General features: G+C 35.9%; 1 protein-coding gene across 1 annotated transcript; it reads right to left on the bottom strand.

Annotated features, from left to right (window-relative positions):
- Positions 1-554: 554 nt before the first annotated feature.
- LIPN (lipase family member N) lies at positions 555-18372 on the bottom strand. The gene is made up of 10 exons (XM_001082459.5): positions 18238-18372; positions 16856-16971; positions 16085-16202; positions 13807-14005; positions 12017-12126; positions 9555-9691; positions 7513-7659; positions 3924-3995; positions 3303-3374; positions 555-1024 (listed from the first exon to the last, which is right to left on the bottom strand). Exons 2-10 carry the CDS (start codon positions 16961-16963, stop codon positions 791-793), a joined length of 1197 nt encoding a protein of 398 aa, XP_001082459.4. The 5' UTR covers positions 16964-16971; positions 18238-18372; the 3' UTR covers positions 555-790.
- Between the last annotated feature and the right edge of the window lie 629 nt (positions 18373-19001).

Raw genomic sequence — 19001 nt, 5'->3', positions numbered from 1 at the left:
GCTTCTATCTTTAGCTTAATCTTTTATTGTCAGTTTCCTGTCTGTCAGTTTTTCATGGAATGTTCAAACCCCTCAAAGAACAAAAAGCCTGTAAAGGGGGCATTACATGCTAAACAAAGAAGCCTCCCTATGATTATAAAATGATATTGATACTGTAGAATTTATTTCTGCTTAAATAAGAAAGATTTTATGCATGTATCCTATTATGGGTTCAAGATTCCGTTTACCCAGATAGCCAGGGATAAGATTATAAGAGGAGATGGCTTCTCTGGAAGAATCTTTGGGGACTTTTTTGAATTTCTCATGTTGAAAATACCTAAAAAGTAAAAATGTCTAGTATATCTTCAGGATAGCTAAGAAACTTTTATAAAGAAGCTACAGGCCCTCCTCCTAATCCCACACTCTGTCCATTGCCGTAGCAACCCATATAAATAAAATGACAATAGAGGTTTCCATATAGGACCTTAAAGGAATTTCACTGTTCCTTTGAAGCTTTAGACATTTCTATACTTCATGGTACGCCCTAAAAATTACAATTTAATTAGACTTAAATATCAGAGTGGCAACTTATTTATTTTTTGCCCAATCTACCTCATTGTTTATAAGGACCTGTAGATGGTCCCATGCAAAGATGTCTCTAAACATAAATAACACTAACACAATTAACTTGGAAAACAGACTCCATTGTGCATCTCTCCCAGGGGGACAACATCATTGTTGGTTACTATTTTTTCTAAAGTCCCTTATGGGCTTGGAAGCAACTTGTAACTGAAAAGTAAATGCATTGCATTTAGGAATATGCCTTCATTAAAGCTATGATTTCACTGTACATCCGTTGAGGGGCATCAAGGCCCCAGACAAAATCAAAGTGGTTCCAATCTGGCAATAGCTTAAAGTAATGAAGACTCTTGATTTGAGGGAGTATCCTGGCCACATCCTGGGGTGTTACAAGGACATCATGTCCACCAGCCCAAATAGCAGTAGGCACTTTCATGGCAGTCAGGTCATATATAGGCGGATGACTCTGTAGGAGAGAAAGCAAGGTCATACATGAGAGGAAGCTCCTCAAAGCAATAACCACAAAGGCTGCTAAATGAATATGGACGATGGCCATAGTTGTGTTAGGCACCAGTGACATAGGAAGAAAACATACAATGTTTTCAATGGTCTCTACCTTTAAGAAATTTGCAAAAGAGGGAGAAAGGCAAGATAGCAAAGCAAATATTTGTATACAAAGTAAGGTATGTTAAATGCCATAAACACTCCCAAAATAAAATGGAAGTAAAGACAAAAAGCTATTTCCACCTGAGGGTTTCATAAAAAGAGGGGTCCCGTGAAATGACTCTTGAGGGAAGGTTGCATTTCGACAGCAGAGATGAGGGTGGGTGGGAGGCAGGAAGAGTTTGTAGACTATGATCAGGAATGGCAAGATTCCCAATATACCTGGAGAACAGAATATGTAAGGGGATGTGATAGGACATAAACTTGGAGGCAGATAGTCAAGGTCTGAATGTCAGGCTAGGAAATTTGGACGTATTTCGGAAGTTTTGGAGACAAGGTAGGGTCATTTCTCAGAGGTCTGTCTTCAGACTACCGTACGGGCAACAGTTAATGGAATCACCTAAAGAAAGAACAGGTTGAAGGCAAGTCCTGAAAAAATCTAGATGAGTAGTAGAAATGGTCCAAATTAAAGCTATTGGGATGGCTGACTTTTCCAAGGAAGAAAGAGAGTTTTGAAGAATCCCTGGGGAATGCTAATCATTTCAGAGCAGTGAGAGGAGGAGTAGCCAGTGCTTGGGACAAAGGGAACAATCACAAACAGAAGGAAAAGTCAGACATCACTGTGGGAACAGAGATAATGCTGTGAACTTGAGGAGAGAGCAAACTGTTGAGACTAGTTTTTTGGAGGGAATGTAATAAAAATTGGCATCAACTAAGATTAATTCACAAAATAGGACTGGCTTGGAGCAGAGTAGGATCAGCTAACTGTGGATAAATTCTAAGGACATTAACACTCTCACATACTTTAGTACTTGACCATAATGATCTTGAATGTGTGTGTTTATTTTGTTTCAGTGTCTTGTAAATGTAAACAATTTATAAATATAACATGTTTATTAAAAATAATGGAAGAAAACAGACATATGTGAAGTCCAAAATGAGAGTCCCTTAGTGTTTCATGTCCATCCACTTCTTTTCGTCTTTCTTCCTCTCTCTGAAGATAACCACTTTAACATTTATTTTTTTTCTAGACCTTTTCTAAGCATTTGCAAATACATGCATTTGTGTCTAAAAACAGTGTCAGCAGCAGGGAAAAAACTTTTAGGGGTGATAGAAATGTCCTATGTTTAGATTGTGGTGTGGTTACACAAACAGATATATTTGTCAAAACTCATTTAATGGGACACATAAAATTGGTAATGTTATTATATGTAAATCATGTCTTCAACTGATTTTTAAAAATAAAATATACATGGTCTATCTCTTGTAGTGGTTTTAAGGATTAGTAGAATTATTCCTCTAACAGGCCAATTCATTACTAAGAAATTGATTAGTCTGATTGTTTTGATCCTCAGAAACAACTTATTAATAATTGATCTATAGTTGCATTAGTAAATAGCTTAAAATATGATAGCCTGGGAAAATACTTAGAACAATTTAATTTGTTTAGTTCATACTTACAAGCCAAGCCCCTGGTTATGAGAACAGAAAAGTGGTGACAGGATTAATTAAAAGTACAGTGCTAAACGAGTCTACAGATTTTTATGTCATAAAGCTATATGGAAAAAGATGCCTTATGACCCAAGTCTTCAACGTTGGGTAATACTTATTCAACTTTCATGTGGAATTCTAATTTTTCTGTTGGCATTAAAAAGTATATATTCATTTATGCTGTAAAGATTTTTATGAAACAATTTCTATTATTATGTAGCCATTAAAAATATATTTAAAAATCCTTCAGTAATGCTAGTCATCTCTTACTATAGCTTAAGTAAAATAGAAGGATTAAAAGTAGTATAAAAGCGATATAATACTGAGAAAATTGGAATAAATACACCAAAATGTTAGTACATCTAGTTATCTCTGGATGGAAGGATTACACATGATCTAATTTCCTTTGTATGTGCTTCTTTAATTTATAAATTTTCTGAAATAAATTAAAATTAAAATTAAACTTTTTTTGAAAATGTTCTATCAGTATAAATGCCACCAAATGACAGGTAGGAGTCTTTCCACCCTCAAATAATTTTTTATTGTAACTTATCAAAATCAGCATTCTGGGGTTACTGTATGTAGCTCACCTGATTGTAATGTTTCATATTATCGGCTTCATTTCCCCAGTCATAAGCTCTGAATTCGTCAGATTGGTAAAGCTGAAACAAATGTTTTTTAGAAAAAGAATAGTGAGGGTAAGAATCATGAGAGCTAACAGCAAATTTTAGAAAAATACTGTATGCTAGGAAGAAAATAGGGCTCCTAGATCACCAGAAGGATGTAAATACCCATTTTACAATTATGACAAGTGGAGCTCAACAGAAAAACAAGCAATAACCCCCCTTTGGTTTAAAGGAAAAGTTCATGGAAAACCAAGCCTCATTAGAAAGAAGTTAAATCCCAGATACTTCTCTCTGAAGAAGTCTCAGTTCTCCTGAGGCTTCCCTAGTTTACCTCTTGCTTCAGTTCAGGGCCTATTTTAAAAACTCTGATTTAAGATGGTGTTCATTTATGTCATCTACTTGGTCTGTACCATAAAATCCTTTCTCTTAAATTCCAGGGAAATCAAGGCATACAGAAGGCAGCAAGGACAAACTGGAAACAAGCTCTTAAGATTCTTAGGGTAGGCCTGTTAACAGGGTCAATTCTGTCTTTTTAAATATATTGAAAATAAGGATTGGAATGGTTTTCCATGACTAAGACTCTACCTGTTTTATATGCAGAATGTTCTGTATTGATGAACCAGTAGGAGCATGTGACATATACACATCCATTCGACTCTAAAGAAGATAAAACTCATATTACAGCAATTGCCCAACAAAATTTTGCCTTTCAGAATCAGAGAAAAATGATGCACGGAAGAAGCAAACAAGAATGGGGCTTCAAAAATAACGAGGTAGACTTATCTAGATAAATTACCATTTATGTCAATACTTGAATGTGAGCGAACCACAGGCTGACTAATGGAATGGACTGCTTGACAGCAAACCTGTACCAGCTCTGAATCTGTAGGATAATTTGCTTATTTTCAAGTAGAAGGAACAGTAGTGGTCATCATGGAGCAAAGCCAATTAGGAGAGGTTCTATGCGCAAGTGTGGGGGTGATGCGTGCATGCGCACCCAGGTGCACTGTCACAGATTAGATCAGAAAACCAGGAGTTCAGGCCCTGTTGTTGTTAATGATCAGCTTCGTGAACTTGGCCACCATATTTAACATCTTTGAGTCTCTGTTTTTTCATCTATTAAATGAACATACTAAAAGTCATACTACCAATTTACTAGGCTTTTATGGGGATAAAATAAAATATTGCAAAAGTAAAGCTAAAAGCCAATTTTTTCCAAAGGTTATTTCAATATTTGTAAACATTATAGAGATGAAAATTATAGAGATAAAATAGTAATTGTAATTCTATGTCTTAGAAAATAATGAATCTAAGAGAAACTATTAAAAATCTTTACTTTTGAACAAGCCAACTTTGAACAATGGTTCCTTATGGGTTTCAGTCTAACATAATTTAGCTTCTTAGAGAATAGGGGTACAGAACAATTATCTTGCGACTGACTTCACTGTAACAGCCTCATTGGCTGCTATTTGGAATACTAGAGACAACTATTCAACCACACCAGTCTGCGGATGTGAACTCTTCCTCCTCCTTCTTCTTGAATTCTCAATAATAGAAAATGAAGAGGTGATGAAACAGCACTGCTGCTGCTTCATAAAGAGGAGATCCCATCTCCCTTCCACCCTGTCCTGTTATTTTGTAGGTTAAGTGGTGAGTTTCATTTCAAAACAAAAGTCACCCACAAAGGAAGGAACATGTGAAATAAGATCAACGTTTATCTGTGCTTCTCTCCTTTTTTAGGATTTTATTTTTAATGCAATATGTTCAAATGCAATAAATTCAAATCGACTGTAGTAAGTTGTGGCTGACTGAGAACATGTAAGAAGCTACTACCCATTATAAAACATTCATTTTCCTAAATTTTGCCAGGGAATAGAAGAATAAAGCTGCCTATTCACTTCCCCAGTCTTCATATTCAAGGTTTGTTGAGTACCTGATCTTCTATGTATAGCAGATATCTACCTTCATGGTGCCATATAAATTTTAGGCTTTTTTTTAATTTCAATGAAGAATGTCATTGGTATTTTGATAGGGATTGCATTGAATCTATAGATTGTTTTGGATAGTATGGACATTTTAACAATATTGATTCTTGCAATCCATAAACATGGAATACCTTTCCATTTTTTAATGTCATTTTCAATTTCTTTCATCAGTGTTTTATAGTTTTCATTGTAGAAATCTTTCACTTCTTTGGTATGGTTTATTCCTAGGTGTTTTATTTTATTTGTAGCTGTTATAAATGGATTACTTTCTTGACTTTTTCTTTCTTTTTTTTTTTTTAAGATTATTTGCTGTTGGCATATTGAAATGCTGCTGAATTTTGTATGTTGGTTTTGTATCCTGCAAATTTAATGAATTAGTTCATCAGTTCTAGCAGGTTTTTTGTTGGAGTCTTTAGGTTTTTCTAAATATAAGATTCTGAGCAAAAAGCACAAAGCTGGAGGTATCACATGACCTGGCTTCAAATTATATTACAAAGCTGTAATAACCAAAACAGTATGATACTGGCATAAAAACAGACACATAGACCGATAGAACAGAATAAAGAACCCAGAAATAAATCCATACATTCATAGTCAACTAATTTTCCACAAAGGCATCAAGAACATACATTGGGGAAAGGACAATTTCCGCAAGAAATGATGCTGGGAAAACTAGATGTCCATATGCAGAAGAATGAAATTAGATCTCTATCTCTTGCTATTTACAAAAACAAAATAAAAATGGATTAAAGACAAATTTAAGACCTGAAACTATGAAACTACTAACAAACAAAAATTGCAGAAACACTCCAGGACATTGGTCTGGGCCAGTTTGAGGTAAGCCCTCAAATGCACAGGCAACCAAAGCAAAGATGAACAAATTAGATTACATCAAGCTAAAAAGCTTCTGCAAAGCAAAGGAAACCATCAACAAAGTGAAGTAACAACGTGTTGAATGAGGGAAAATATCTGTAAACTACCTATCTGACAAGGGATTAGTAACCAGAATATGTAGAGGTCATATAACTCAATTGCAAAAAAAAAAAAAAAAAAAAAAAAAAAAAAAAAAATCTGATTTAAACATGGGCAAAAGATCTAAATAGACATTTCTCACAAAAAGACATACAAACTGCCAAGAGGTACATTAAAAACAATGTTCAACATTACTAATCATTAGAAAAATGCAAACCAAAACTACAATGAAATACTATCTTATTCCAGTTAAAACAGCTTTTATCAAAAAGATAGGGAATAATGGATGCTGGCAAGAATGTGGAGAAAAGAGAACCCTTGCACAGACTTGATAGGAATGCAAATTAGTACAGGCACTATGGGGAAGAGTAGGAAGGATCCTCAAAAACTAAAAGTAGAACTACCATATGATCCAGCAATTCCAGTGCTAGTTCTATATTTAAAAAAAAAAATCAATCCATGGAAGAGACATTTGCACCCCCATGTTTACTACAGCACTATTCACAATAACCAAGATATGAAATCACCCTAAGTGTACATCAACAGATGAGTGGATAAATAAAATGTGGTACATTTTGACAGTGGAATACTATTCAGCCGCAAAAATAATGAAATCATGTCATTTGCAATAATGTGGATGAAACTGGAGAACATTACATTAAGTGAAATAAGTCAGGTATAAAAAGACAAATACTGCATGTTCTCACTCATATAGGGGAGTTAAAAAAAACTGACCATATAGAGATAGTGAGTAGAATGATGGTTACCAGAGACTGGAAAGGGTAGTAGGGATGGGGGAAGGACAAAGAGGCATTGGTTAATGGGTACAAAAATACCATTAGAAGGAATAAAGTTCAGCATGCACAATAGGATGACTATAGTTAACAATAATGCATTATATATTTTAAAATAACTAGAAGAGTCAAATTAGAATGTCTCTAACAAAAAGAAATGATCGATGCTTGAGGTGATGGATATCCCAATTACCCCGACTTGTTCATTACACATTGTGTGCTTATATCAAAATATCACATGTACCTCATAAATATATACAACTATTATGTACCCATAAACATTTTTAAAAGCAAAAATAAAATCTGTCTTTAAGTGTTTGGAATACCATATGAATTTATACAGTAAATAGATACATCAAAATGAGTCAAAGGAAAGCTGGCATTTCTTAAGGTATCAAATGGCCCTATAATTATCACATATACCTGATTCATATTTTTCTTGTTGGATCCAGCCCATAAGGACATAAATTCACTGCATATCAACCAGAGTATCTTATTGTTGCAGATTTTGGTAGAAGGTATCTTCTTTTTCTTATCTTCTAAAAAGAAACCTTTGGTACCAAAAACAGCCTATGAAAGTAAATAATAATTACCTTTGAATGAGATAAAATATTTGCAAACTATGCATATTACAAGGGATTAGTAACCAGAATATTTAGGGAGCTCAACTCAATAGCAACAACAACAATGACAAGAAGCCCAAATAGCAAGAGCAAAAAACCAGAATTCAAGAATCATCTTCAGACTTCTTGACATTTCCTTCCTTCTAGGAAAGAGCCATGCTTGGGGATCTATTTGTACTACTGATTCAGTCAAGGAGACCAAATTATTCAGGAAAGGTGACTTAGGAATGTATCTCCAAATGAGGAAGATTATCAAACATTACTTACAAGGAGATTGCAATAAAGGCTGTCAATCCCAAATTCACTTCTCCATAGTGAAGCTTCCCTGTATTCTGTCCAGTCAGTGCTTGCCAATATTTTTTCTCATTAATTGGTACAAAATGTAAAACAGTTTTTCTTAAGGTCAAATAATACCTTGAATATGAGGGAAAATCGGGGTTTTCCATGTTACCCATGTGCACATTGCATTCGAGTAGTGTCCCAGATTAGCCAGCTCTCAGGCTGAAAAGTAGAGAATGACGAACCAAAGAGAAAGAACCATTGAACAGAAAAGATATGATAATGTCGCAAAGGCAGCACAATTGAAACTTCCAGGACTTGGGAAAGTAAACTTGGATGGGGATTCCTGGTGGGGTCTTAGAGCTTCTGGGGGAAACTGATGGAAGAAAAGAGCAGGAAATGGGACTTAAAAGTAGCAGGAATATTGACAGTGGGAAATGTGAAACTGAGATAACCCAGGAACATTATTTGCCTTATAGCTGACCTATGTAGGAAGGGCAACACATACAACACATATATGTATTTACAGATAGATGTGTCTCTCTCTGAATTTAATTTAATAAATTAGTTTGCTCATGCTGCCCAAATATAGAAAACATTAAAAACTAACTGATGTCAACACATTTTGAAATAAACTAGAAAAGCTCTTGAATAAGGAAGTTACATCATTTATGCTCTCAGTAAACAATACAATGAAACTATTATCAGACCAATCATTAGGCCCTATGGAAATTCTTCCTTGTGTTAGCTCACAAATAATTTTTTTTCCATTCCTACCACTCCACCCCAAACCAAGATCTCATTTTCTTATATATGAATTATTTTGATATTATAACTGGTCTCCTTGACTTCAGATTTGGCCCAAATCCATTTTATCCATCATCCCAAATTGAAAGGCCAATTTTGAATTTGATTAAATGCTATGTTCATTGTGGCAATGACCTTTGTAAAGAAACAAAAGCAAAGAGAAAAAAAAAAACCTCTTTAATAGATAAAATTCCAAATCCACAATTGGCAACCAAATGATTTTTTCAAGTCTTGAAAAATAACCAATAAATATTTGACTTAATACTTGAGTTGTAATACATTTAGGCTTTGGAATCTTAGCTTTAGTAAATTAGGGCAAGTTTCCATATTGGAAGCAATATATTAATTAGGTTTTTTTAATGTCAAAATTGGACACATCAGTGATTATGGGTAACTTGAAGTGTCTTTCATTTGGGCAATGTTAATTCATTGACCTACCTGACTAAATGGAACAAAAAAATCCTTGGGAAAACAAGAAAAATCTTTGTTGTCATACAGCACTCAGCTCAGCTACAGATTCTGACAGATACTCAACTCTGCTAATGACCTTGTAGAGTAAATTGTATTATAGAACTTACAGATACTATGACACAGATATACGCACACATGGAGACACACATACACAAGCACATGCCCACAGAGTCTAAGTTCTATAGATTTTATCTAAATTTCCTACCTTTACAGTAGATTTGAAAATAATAAGGATTTCTGATCCAAAATGAGATCCTCAGGTACATTTTGGTGAAAGGAGCCTACCTTGATTATGGAATTTGGAAGTAGAAAAAAACTGGTAAAAATGCCCGTGGGATATTTGAATGAGATCACAGGACCCAAGGCAAAATTCATTTTGATTCTTTGTGCCAGTTCAGGCATGGTGGAAAAGGCTACAAACCCTGAGAGAATAGGAGACAAGACAATCTTGTAAAAATAAGTACTTATGCAAAGTTTCTAACAAAAATGGGGCTCTGTTTAGTCATTTTTCCTTCTATCGCGATCATATTGGGGATGAATTGGAAGTCTTCTGAGTTATTCTATAAAGATAATCTGCCTTCAGTCTTCTCTGCTCTCAAGTCTCCAATTTTATTTTATTCTGCTTATGGACAATTTGACTTGGCTAGGGGAAATGGAGTAGCTGGCAGGGGAAAGGTGATGGTTAAGCTGTCGGAGTAGCTACTACTTATGAACTGAAGGTGACCTCACTTCCCAAGCATGGGGTAAATGCTGGCAACATTCTCATTTCGTCCCTAACTCTGAGATGCCAGAACGAATCACAGAGCTTCCGGAAGCAAATAACCAGTCACAGGAGGTGAACTGATTTCTTTCTACAGCATCACCCAGTTATTCCAACAGGTTTTCTTTCTCACTGTGGAATGAAATTTCACTGCTCCCAGTGGCTTGCTGGGTGTTTATCAACCCTCTAGACTCTTCCCTGTTTCCAGAAAGAAAGGGGTTTCCCTAGTGTCCATGATGGCCCAGTAAGGACCAGGCGTCTCCATTTGCTTTGCTCTTTCAGCAGTAGCATTGCACCCCTTTGTATCTCTGTGAGGATGGAGATCAGCACGACACCGGGTAGGCTAGGAGGAATATCCATATAATTTGGTTTCCAGAGGTCCCTTCCTGGGCCTCCACTGGTGTGTGTGTGTGTGTGTGTACTGAAACACTTGTTGAAACATTGAAACTGTCTTGGCCAGATAAAGAAGAACTGAAATAATTGACTGAACAATTGATAAAAAGACTCTGAATCAGGAATAGTACTTCCCCAGAGGGTGTTTGGAAATGTGCAGAGGTGAGATTTTTGGGGGTCACCCTGACTGCAGAGCCGTGTTTAATGGGCTGGGACCTAAATGTCCTACAAAGAGTGGGTGCTCCTTACATAATAGAAATTGCTCTGTCCAAAACGCAAACAACATTCACTAAAAAATTTTATGCCCTAAATGTAACACAGAGCACAAATAATCAAATTCTCCATGTTTTTTTTTTCTTTTTTTTCAGATCAAGTATAAGACCAGATCTAAGTCCTACCCACTTTCCAAAATCAACTAAAGTCATTCCTTCTCTACACCATTTCTCCAGAATCCTTACACACCCCATTGGTGAAATCAGATACACCTGGTTTGAATCTGTGTTCTGAACTTGTGTTTCTTCTTCTATGAGATAGAGATAATAACAGTCGGGTTGTTTTGAAGATCAGAGGGAGATACTGTGGGAAAGGTCCTGAACGCAAGACCGTACACATTACGAATGCTCAATACGTGTTAGATACTATAATTATTTGCCTATTAGTGGCATTTTTGATCTCCTATGAGTTCTTTGACACTTTTTTAGTATATGCTCTCTGATGCTAGCTAACTGCTTGTTCTGAGCTTGGAAAGTGCCTATCAATCTAAAGTACTAATTAATATATGTTACTGATGATCGTGGTGATAATGAAGATATTTCCCTAAACTAAAATATTGCATTTTCACATGATTTATTCTCTTAAAATTGGAAACTTTAGTGGAAATGACAAATTCAAAACTTTTATTAGTATGAGTTCCTTTCAACTTTTACTTGGAACTAGATTATTGATTTCTTTCCAAACTATCTGGGAAGTAAATTGTAAAGTAAATTAAGTAAAGTAAGTAAATTAAGAAGTAAATTGTCAACTTAAAAAAACTTTAAAAATTTCTACATACTGCTTACGTTTACTTGTTATTTCATAAATACTAAATCACACACTAAATAGATCAACTCAACTGATTTATTATAGTAAACTTTTGTGTTCCAACAAACAAATATAACCATGTCTTTTCAATTTGTTTAAATATAAGTATAAGCCCCTCCCTTTTATTTTTTAAAGATCCCATTTGGGTTGTGAGAAAGAGATGATTGATGCACATTCATTATGTTTCAGCCATAATCCATGGCATTAAATTTTACTTTTTCAGCTCAGAGAGAATCTAGAAACTTACTCTGCAGAATCATTTCTTTGAATTTGGAACACACGTTATTCCTGGGAAATTGCATCACCATAGTCAATATGCTGCTGTGACCAGAGACCCAGGAAAGGTTTGCCTTACATATAGTCTGTGCACTGCAAGCTCAAAGCTACTCAGAGTACTAGGGTTATTCCCAGCAGAGGACAGAGAATTGAAGGCACTATAAATAGCAGTTATTTTATTCCAACATAAAGGTGAACTCCTGTAAGACTCTGAGAACACTGACCCTCAAAAACATACCTATTGTAGTGCCAAGTGAATGTCCAATGAAATACAATTTCTCCTGACCAGTTTTATTTACAATGAAGTCTATGACTCCTGGGAGATCATATTTGGCCATTTCATCAAAACTGCAAAATAAAAAAGGGGCTTTTATAAATACTTGCAAGTTTAAGTTTAAAACTCACAGCACTTGCTCACTTCTTTTTTACACACAGATTCTATGCTGTTTACTTAGATTCAGTGTGTATTTCATTATTTATCCAATTATATGTAGGCCATTGTAGCTTTTTGTTTTTCTGCATATATACATTTTACTTCGTCATAAGACTTCCTCATAAGAGGAACACTTTCAAGACTTGTGTATGATGTTTGAAGTTCAACCTTATGATTCCTCCTCTTCCTTCCCTTCTCTTGCTTTTCTTTGCCCTCCATTTCTCTATCTGGCTTGCGTGCTTCTACTTCTGAGTCCCCCACGAGGCTTCACAATTCTTAGGGCCATTTAACACCCATCTTTGGAAACAGGGTTTTTGTAAATCATGATTCTACCATTTATGAGCTTTGCAACTCTTGAGAAGTTACTGAAATGCTCTGAGCCTATGTTTTCTCATTTGAGAAATAAATAGGGTAGTGCCTGGTTTACAGGGCTGCTAAAGGGGTTTAATGGTATGAAAGAAATGACTCTGGCTGCTAGTAGGCATTCATTAAGATGTTGTTAGTAGTATTCCTGCCCACAAAGATACATATATATGTGTGTGTATATATATATTTAATATATACCATATATTCCAATATTCCATAGTACCAGTATTTTGTTCTTCAGACAGGAGGAGCAAAAGGGCCTATATAACATTTAGTCAAATCAGGTATTCCGTAAGCCAGAAGCCTGTTTATTAAAAGGACGTGAGGAAATCTATGGATTGGGACTTCCAAGAATAGGAGAATTGTTGTGACACCTCCTAAAGACTAGTGATACAATACTTCCTGATGCTTGCCCCTGCCCAAGAACTCTGACCATAACATTGTATTCTATTCCTCCATTCTTCTCAAACTTTCAGTGGGTACTGAATGTTCTATTAATGTAATAGGAATACACACTCTGTTCTAACAGCCGGTTTACAAACCAACAGGGATCTTAGGCCTGAAGAAAGAAAGTCTATTGCAGGCATTAGCCTGTCCTCTAGTGACAGTGGAAAACTCTTCCATTAAAAGAAACAATTAAGATATCAAAAAGATTCTTCTTCATTGCCCATTAACAAGGTTTTAAAAACTTAATATTGGAGTTTTCGTGAAAATGGTACTATGTGCGATCTCAATCAGTTTCTCTAAATCAGTACAGTCCTGGTCAAAATCATCTTTACACAGTTGATTGGTCATCCAGAAGAAATGACTTGTAAAATTATCACTAAAATGAACATAAGCTTTGTGAGGTCCGAGAGTTGGTCTGTTCCCCGTTTGAGTGTTCGGGGCCTAGAACAGCGCATACAGTAGCCACTCAGTAAACATTGGCTGAATGAATGTGCACACTAGTCATGATAATTTCCTCAGCTATCTCTTTGGACATACTTTTAATGCATAAAATTGATGTAAAAATTGGATGTAAAAATGATCTTGTTGAAATGCCATACTTTGCCTGTGGGAGAATCAGTGAAAAATCAAAGCTTCTTGCTGTTTCCCTCCTTTGAGATGTTAACAGAAACTACAAGAAGCTATATGACTTCAAGCGTCAAAGATTATCATTAATAGCACCCACGTTACTTTTTAAAAATTGCCTCCAATTTCCCTGTTGAGTTTTCTTAGCTAATATTTACCTAAAGGCCCAGAATTTCTCATCTGTCTCTGAGAGTGTCTTGTGTCTTCTTGACCAAGTGTTTCCCCGACTGTTTCCCATCCATACATCATAACCTGCATCTGCTAGAAGGAATCCAAGGCTTCCATTGGCATAATTCTCAAGCCAGTAGGCATTGTCTGCAAACAGGGCATGCTGCATATACACAACTGGCCGGGGACCTGGGGGGAGAAAGGGTAAGATGAGAGAGGGAAGAAGAGAAAGAGAGAGAGAGGGAGAGAGAGAGAGAAATTTATGGTAAATAGAGCATGTCAGAAACATTACAGAAATACACACACATGCACACATGGTAAAACAAAAACTGTTTTCACTTTTCCCTTGTCAATAGTATAGAGCATTGTAATCAGGTAACTTCAGTTTCTTGAGCACATATTGTGTACCTGGTGCTATGTTGACCTATTTATATGTATTAGCTTACTAAATTCTTACAACAACTCTATAAACTAGCTGCTATTTTGAGAACCCTCATTTTGTAGATGTGGAAACCAAACTTTATGTAGTTAAGTAACTTTCCCAGAGGGCCACCCAGATAAGAAGGCCAGAGCAGGGACACAAACCCAGTTCTTTTTATGTCAAAGCCTGTACTGGTAACTACTCTGCTCTATGTATTCGTATATACAAATTTCCTGGGTGTGAAATTTATCATGCTTACTCAAGTCCTATGGCTCTTCCAGAGAGGAAGAAGAGGTGAGTGTAAGTGGACACTGATTAGTTCCTCACCAAATTTCTATTCAAATCCCCATCCTCTGCCCAGTGGACAGCATTTAAAAACTACAATAATATACTCAGCTCAATGTCCCTCTGCCAACTTCCAGATTCCTGAGGGAGACAGAGCATTCAGGGAGATGCAAAGAACCAGGGTGGAAGGTCAAGTAAGGCACTATAATTTCATGACTAAGAGCACAGGCTCTGGAGCCAGGATGCCTGGGCTTAAATTCTGGTCTGTCAGCTTGCTATTTGTGTGACTTTAGACTTCTTAACATAACCGGTTGTGCCTTAATTTCATCATTTGTGAAATGGTGACTATTAGTGGTACCCATCTCATATTGTTGACGAGAGGTTTAACTGATTTAAATTATTTAGAACATTACATCTAATGAATGACCTTTAATTATAAATCTTTCCAAAATTATCTCTACTTAAGCAAAACCTTTCCCATAAAAGTTTTCTCCTTTTATATTTCACAACTCCTTCACATCTGTACCTGGGATTGCCAGATTTAGTAAAAAATAAAAACAAAAGTAAGCAAAAAGATCCAGGATGCTCTACGAAATTTTTATAAATAGTGATAATAGTAAATAAAGAGTGTATCTTAAAATGAGACTTATAAAAAATTATTTGTTGTTTATCTGATCTTCAAATTTAACTGGGTGTTTCATATTTTAACTAGTAAAACTAATCATATCTCACTCTCATTTTTCATTCTGAAACTGGAGATATAAGAGGGAGAGAATGTCAAACATGACCTCAACTGGTACTTAATATGTGTGGTGGGAGAAAAGATGCAAAATGAACATGGTAAGCAGCTGCCAATAAATTACTTGCTTTTGAACCATTGCATATATTTTGCTTATTCTTATTTCTTCTTCAGAGGCTTTGCAGTTAAATTTTCCCTTTAAAGGAGTATCATTCCCCTGCTGTGGCATGGCTGGCCCCTCATTCTAGAATTCAAGCCTTATTGACACCATACTCTTTCACTCCATGAACCATCTATCTCTTAGATCAAATGTATGTGGATGTTAATGTTTTCAGTCCTGGAAAACTTTTCAGAAATGCTGTTGTCATTTAACTAGATTGTTTTTTATCCTGCAGAGGGAGGCCCCTTGATTTTAGTGGGGGCAGGAGAGGCTCTTCTTGGGTGCCCCACAGTCAATTTCACACAACCCAGCAAATCTCCTTCTGACAATGAGGAGATCCATTTTCCTGGGACAAAGCAATTTTTCACATGATAAATCAGTAATGAGGTGACAAAATGTAGGCTCCGCCTTCCTGTTTACACCCTAACAAGTACCTCTGGTTGCAGTTAGCAAGATCAGTCTTGCTGTCTATATTTTTAGGTTCTTGTCTGTCTTCAGATAATTATCAGGCAAAGAGTAAGCCTCCCTGTTAACTATTTAAAGTCTAATCCAATAATTCAAACCAATTTTGATAAACTCTGTTGATGCATATCTAGCACTAAATTCCTCCTGAGAAGGAGGATGTCAGGGCAGTCCCCTTTTCAGGAGAGACATATCTTGTACCTGTGCTCCTAATGTGTCTTCGCCCATAGGGAATTCTGTTGACAAGGAGTATGTACCCATCTTCAGTGGTGACTTCATACTCTTCACTGGGATAGCCATTGTAGATGATGATTTCACTCTGCCCAGTAAAAATACAGTCATTAGTGGAACTTCTCCAAAGGATATAAAAAGGAATTAAAACAAACTCTCTATTGTGTGCTTATTAGGGTGAATTATCTGAAATTTATAACACCAGGTAACTGTAAAATTAATAAAGTCTTAATACAAAATAAGTAGAATGTTCAAAAATATCTACCTTTGGCAAATATTTTGGAGTGTAGGGGAAAATTTAGCATTGACCCATTCTTTCTGACAAAGCTGTATTCTCAAGTCAATTGTCTTTTGAGGCCCCTCTTGGTTTAAAAGTAATAGAACTATAGATCAATAGAAGACAATCACGTATATCAGCAAATAGCTTGATATTCTTAAAACATAAATTCAAAAGAGGAGTTCTATCTATAGAGAGAGAGAGAGATAGATAGATAAACAGATAGATAGATAGATAGATAGATAGATAGATAGATAGCACAATAGCACAATTTTGGTTTCCATTACTGGACAGTATTCGTTTTTCAGCCAAAGATCTAACTAACTTGACTCTTGCAGAGGTCAAAAACCATCTATATTTTATCTGTTTTATCAGAGATTTTATGTTATAACAGAACCTTTTGTAACCTCATAATCCATTAGTCCTGCTTTATTTGATATTCTTCACAGTTTTCCATGACTTACAGTATTCATCCACACCTCAGGATTCACTTCATTTTCCAAATCAAGGAATCCACCAACATTTAAAGTTCCACAGATCAAACAAGTTGTTGTTAAAAGCAGCCACATCATAGAAATGCCTGGCATAAAACATTTAATATTCACAGATTAATTATATATATTAATGTTGATTAATGAAATAAAATGATTAATGAAATAATTAATAATTAATGAAAACTTGAATAGCACTGAAAGCGGATAATGTGTTAAAGGGAATAAATACAGTGAACTAACTTTGAGCACTATTAATCTATTTTTTCATATAGAAGTTGTATTTATTATAATCCAGTTCCTAAAATGAAATAAATTTAATCAAGTATGGAGGCATTTTTGGTCTGTAATCAAGACTGAATTGCTTTAAGTCTTTGTTTGCCTACAATTTGCCAAAATATCTAAAGATTCAGAGGACAGGTTTTCATACCACGGCCAAGTGAAAAGTGGAGTTATCCCCTAGCTAAGCCCCGTATCCCACAAAGTAAACAAGAAAAATGGATAAATAAAACTTTAACCAAACAAAAAAGCTTATGATTAGTTTCTAGTGATGTGACTATTTCTCATGTGGCACCCAAAGGCAAATTTTGCATATTCAATGTGCAGTCTCACTTCCTTGTCATGGTTTAAAAGTATGTCTGTTCAAAGATAGACCAACACTATAACACTAAACAGCATGCTCATCATATAAGTGCTGCAGTCAAATGGTCTAAATTTGAAGTCCAGCCTCACCACAAAATAACGTGTCTAACCTCAGGCAAGTGTTTTAGTAGCTTTGTCTCTTGAAAATTGGGACAATAATGTAACCTATCTCATAGGGTTAGAGTGAGGATTAAGTTATATAACAGTGCAGTATAAGTTCTTAATAAATGCTTTCACTATTTTTCTTATAAAAGTGAGCGAGAGATAAATATTAGAGATAATTTACTATAACAAATTAAGATTTAACTTCTAGAAATGCAGAGTTTACTTCTGAAGCTAAATAGCTTTGCATACATTAGCTATGTGGTTGAAGATCATCTTATATCTGCAAATGTTTTGAAACTTTTCAAATTGTATGAAACTAATAATAACCAATAGCTACTGAGTGTCCTTATGGTAGGACTTGTTCTAAATAGTTCACATGTTATTTAAGCTCTCAAAATCTCCATAATTTTGGTACTATTATCCTCATTTTATCAATAAAAAAACAAAGGCTTAGAGAGATTTAAGACCTGCTCAAGGTCACAGAGCCAACAGGTGACAGATCTAGGATGGACACTCAGGCAGACTCACTGCAGAGCTCTTGCACCTGACTGTCGGTGCAACTGGCACCTTCCAACCTGCCTCCTGGTTGTGATAGATCTTCATCTTACCTAGTTAGATGAGCTTCACCTGCTCCCAAGGACTCCTTATTGATGAGGAACTTCTGAACTTTTGCTTTTGACATCAGGCTGAAGAGTAAGAGATGATTACAGTGACAGTTAGAAGCTAGAGAGATGAGAAACAGGAAGCTTGTGAAAAGGAGGAAGCTTTAGACTGAGACACACACCCAAGGCGTGTCCCTGACACACCAAATGCCGTGATGCACATGTAGGTTGGGAAATAGTGGTCTACATGATGCCAAATAACCAGTTTGACAGAATCCTTCATGTTTCCACTGAGTGTCTGTCATTGTTGGGAGGACTTAGCAATATTTTCAAACCAGTGTGTCAAACAGGGAAGTAGAACATACTCAAGATCTTAATGGGCTATTATCAGAGATAATAGTATCTCCCTTCCCCACTTGATCCTTCATGAGGATCAAATGGAGTAACATGTATTAAGGAACTAGTGCCAACCATGCAGTGTGTAGGGATGTGTGTGACTGTAACTCGTTTGAGAAGATGAGGGAACCCTGACTACAGGATCCTGAAACCAGAAGGAATTTGGAACTAGCAGTATGGCAGAGGAAACTAATTCACATGCCAAAGGGATTTGGCTTGCTGCCAACTTTGGCACAGTAACCTTTGTTTACACCAGTGGTTAAAGGCAGAAATGGAGGCTGAATAATGACAATTTAGCTCTAAGCCCCACATGAGATACCAGATAATGGAGGTACATGTGCCTCAGTTTTCTACTTCACTTAGTATGCCTATGG

This window comes from Macaca mulatta, chromosome 9 (genome assembly GCF_049350105.2).
Source record: "Macaca mulatta isolate MMU2019108-1 chromosome 9, T2T-MMU8v2.0, whole genome shotgun sequence".
Classification (NCBI taxonomy): Eukaryota; Metazoa; Chordata; class Mammalia; order Primates; family Cercopithecidae; genus Macaca; species Macaca mulatta.
The sequence above is the reverse complement of the archived record's forward strand: the minus strand, read 5'-3'. Positions and strand labels throughout refer to the sequence as shown.

Excerpts from the sequence above, each read along its gene's own strand:
- LIPN (XM_001082459.5), bottom strand. The coding sequence starts at position 16,963 with ATGATGTGGCTGCTTTTAACAACAACTTGTTTGATCTGTGGAACTTTA. Across the intron at positions 14,006-16,084 it reads AAGACACATTAGGAGCACAG|GTCCCCGGCCAGTTGTGTAT; the intron begins GTACAAGATATG and ends TTCTCCCCCCAG. Across the intron at positions 7,660-9,554 it reads TTCCAAATTCCATAATCAAG|GCTGTTTTTGGTACCAAAGG; the intron begins GTAGGCTCCTTT and ends TTACTTTCATAG.